The 2,808-nt window shown below is 32.3% G+C and overlaps 1 protein-coding gene across 1 annotated transcript in view; it reads left to right on the top strand.

Moving 5' to 3' along the window:
• Positions 1-1,717: 1,717 nt before the first annotated feature.
• LOC107709538 (phosphatidylserine synthase 1-like) overlaps positions 1,718-2,808 on the top strand; it is a gene marked incomplete at its 5' end in the record, with an annotated part of 19,821 nt that continues 18,730 nt past the window's right edge. Inside the window, one exon of the mRNA XM_016514036.1 lies at positions 1,718-1,809. Within this exon, the coding sequence (XP_016369522.1) occupies positions 1,718-1,809 (92 nt within the window). The remainder of the gene's footprint in view (positions 1,810-2,808) is intronic.

The following is a 2,808-nucleotide window of genomic DNA, read 5'->3' as shown; positions in this document are numbered from 1 at the left end:
TATCAACATTGGCTACCAGAAATCACTTACTCTGCCTTTAAGCTATTTCACAAAACATGTTTATATTACATGTTTACGTAATCTGATTACGTATTGCGATGGCGCCGCAGACGGCAGCCTCAGTGTTTGGCTGTGGTATTTCTGTACCTGAATATTACTGTTATACCTGAAAAACCTAAAGCACAGTTCATTTTATTTGTATCTTGTTGTTGTATTGGTTTGTGCCATTGCTTGTCATTTATCTGTTCTTATTTTATTACTGACTGCTTACTTGTCTTTTTTTAGTTAAAATAAATTCAATTCAGAGTTTGAAATCAAAGTTCTTTTTAAGAATCTTCCTCACAATATAAATATGAATCAACAATATTATAAATAGTAAAACACAAATACACCGGGTGACGAAACATTTAGGTTGGATGACTGTAGTTTGAAAATATGTCTAAAAAAATCCCCTCAAATTAAAAAAACCTAAAGGGAGAATCCCCCCCATTTTCCAAAACGAAATTCAGGCCCTGCCCATAACAACAATGACTGAGCAAGTAAATATTTTAAACGATAGGATAAAAATGACAAATTATATCCATGTTATCCATTCATCTTTCTTTTCTTCTAGTTTTTATTTTTAATTTTTTTCCGTTTTTATTTTCTATTTCCATTTTGTTCTATTTTTATTGGTTTTTATTTTTCTATTTTTACTTTATTTTTATTTTTCTACCTTTTATTGTTTATATTTTATTATTCCTTCCTTCTATTTTCATCAGTTTTTTCTTTTTAACTGTTTTCTTAATGCACACCAACTGGTCTTATTGTAAACAATTATGTGCACAAACAAAATCTGTGCATTTATCAAAACTGCCTTTGCAATCTTTAATCGAAATTTCATAAGTTGCTCTTCCTGCGCTGTAAACGCTTGCCGTTTGTCATGTATGTGAGGCTCGCTGCAGTTCAGCACGGCTCACCTTTTACAATCGAATTAAAAACAGATTAATAAAATCAAGTCCGTCCTACTTTTTTTTTTTTTTTTTCTTGTTTTCAATTTCACTTGAAAATACAGCAGTAATATTGGTTGCAACCTCTGTTTCATGCCGACTTTAAGATATTTATTCTTAGATATAACTGACATGAAAATTCACCTTTTTTTTCTAAATGCATGTTATTGATCTTATTGTGAACGGTTCATCCATTATGCATTTTTTTTTTTTTACTGGATCCCTTTCTTGAAATCCACTGCAATCCACTCACAATATGGAAGAAAATATCTGTCGCAACTTTCATCTCATTGCAACATTACGTTTTTTTGTCCATTTCGTGACTGCCGTCATCTGGCGATGATGTGTTTGCTTGGGTGAAAACAGAAGTGGTAGTTCCCACGCTGTCGGTTCCAGACTCTTTCAACAGCATTGTCAATAGAAGAAAAATGATTTATGTTTTCAAAATGTCAGGAAGCAATTTTCCTGCAGTGTAATTACACACGCTCATTCTTTGTGTTCAGTTGTGTGACGCGTCTGACTGCATCTTCTGGTGTCTGTGTGTGTGTCTGTGTGTCTGTCTGTCTGTGTTTGTTTCTGTGTCTGTGTGTGTCTGTGTGTGTGTGTGTGTGTGTGTGTGTGTTTGTCTGTGTGTGTGTGTGTGTGTGAAACTGTGGTGAAATAGAGAGAGGAAGATGGGCTGGGTGTGCGGGGGCTTTTCAGAGTGTGACCGCATGTTTCTGTTGCAGAGATGATGGAAACCCTGACAGTAACCGGTGGGTGGGTCTCATCCTGGTCATCTCCTTCTTCTTGGTCATCAGCGTTCTCGCCTTCCCCAACGGTAAGAGTCATGAAGTCGCGCTGAAGAGCTCCATGTCCAGCACGTTTGGCCTAAAGTGTTTTATGATCATGGTCACACATGTGATCGGCTTCGTAATAGGACTGCAACAAACAATTAGTTTGATAATCAATGAATCTAATCATTATGTGAACGATTAATGGTCAGAGATTTCACTGATCAGTCAGTAGGCTTAGATCTATTATTCAGCTTTTGCGAAGTTAAAATATTGACTTATTCGTATTCTAACTAATAAATAAAACACAGTAATCACTTCAGCTTTTTAAAATATCAAACAATTATATTGCTATTACAGTTGTATTACCATTATGTAATTACAATTATTCTGTTTTATGTATATTAAAATACATTAAAAAAAAAATTATATTGTTCTATGTAAATGTTCTATGTAAAACGAATAAAACACTATATAAATTCACTATATAAAACATATAAAGCACTATATATGTGCACTATATAAAACGTATAAAGCACTATATAAATGCACTATAAACGTATAAAGCACTATATAAATGCACTATATAAAATGTATAAAGCACTATATAAAACGTATAAAGCACTGTATAAATGCACTAAAAACGTATAAAGCACTATACAAATGCACTATATAAAACGTATAAAGCACTATATAAATGCACTATATAAAACGTATAAAGCACTATATAAATGCACTATATAAAACGTATAAAGCACTATATAAAACGTATAAATGCACTATATAAAACGTATAAAGCACTATATAAATGCACTATAAACGTATAAAGCACTATACAAATGCACTATATAAAACGTATAAAGCACTATATAAATGCACTATAAACGTATAAAGCACTATACAAATGCACTATATAAAACGTATAAAGCACTATATAAATGCACTATAAACGTATAAAGCACTATATAAATGCACTATAAACGTATAAAGCACTATACAAATGCACTATATAAAACGTATAAAGCACTATATAAATGCACTATAAA

Source organism: Sinocyclocheilus rhinocerous, unplaced genomic scaffold, assembly GCF_001515625.1.
Source record: "Sinocyclocheilus rhinocerous isolate Xijiao unplaced genomic scaffold, SAMN03320098_v1.1 scaffold2611, whole genome shotgun sequence".
Lineage (NCBI taxonomy): Eukaryota > Metazoa > Chordata > Actinopteri > Cypriniformes > Cyprinidae > Sinocyclocheilus > Sinocyclocheilus rhinocerous.
The sequence above is the reverse complement of the archived record's forward strand: the minus strand, read 5'-3'. Positions and strand labels throughout refer to the sequence as shown.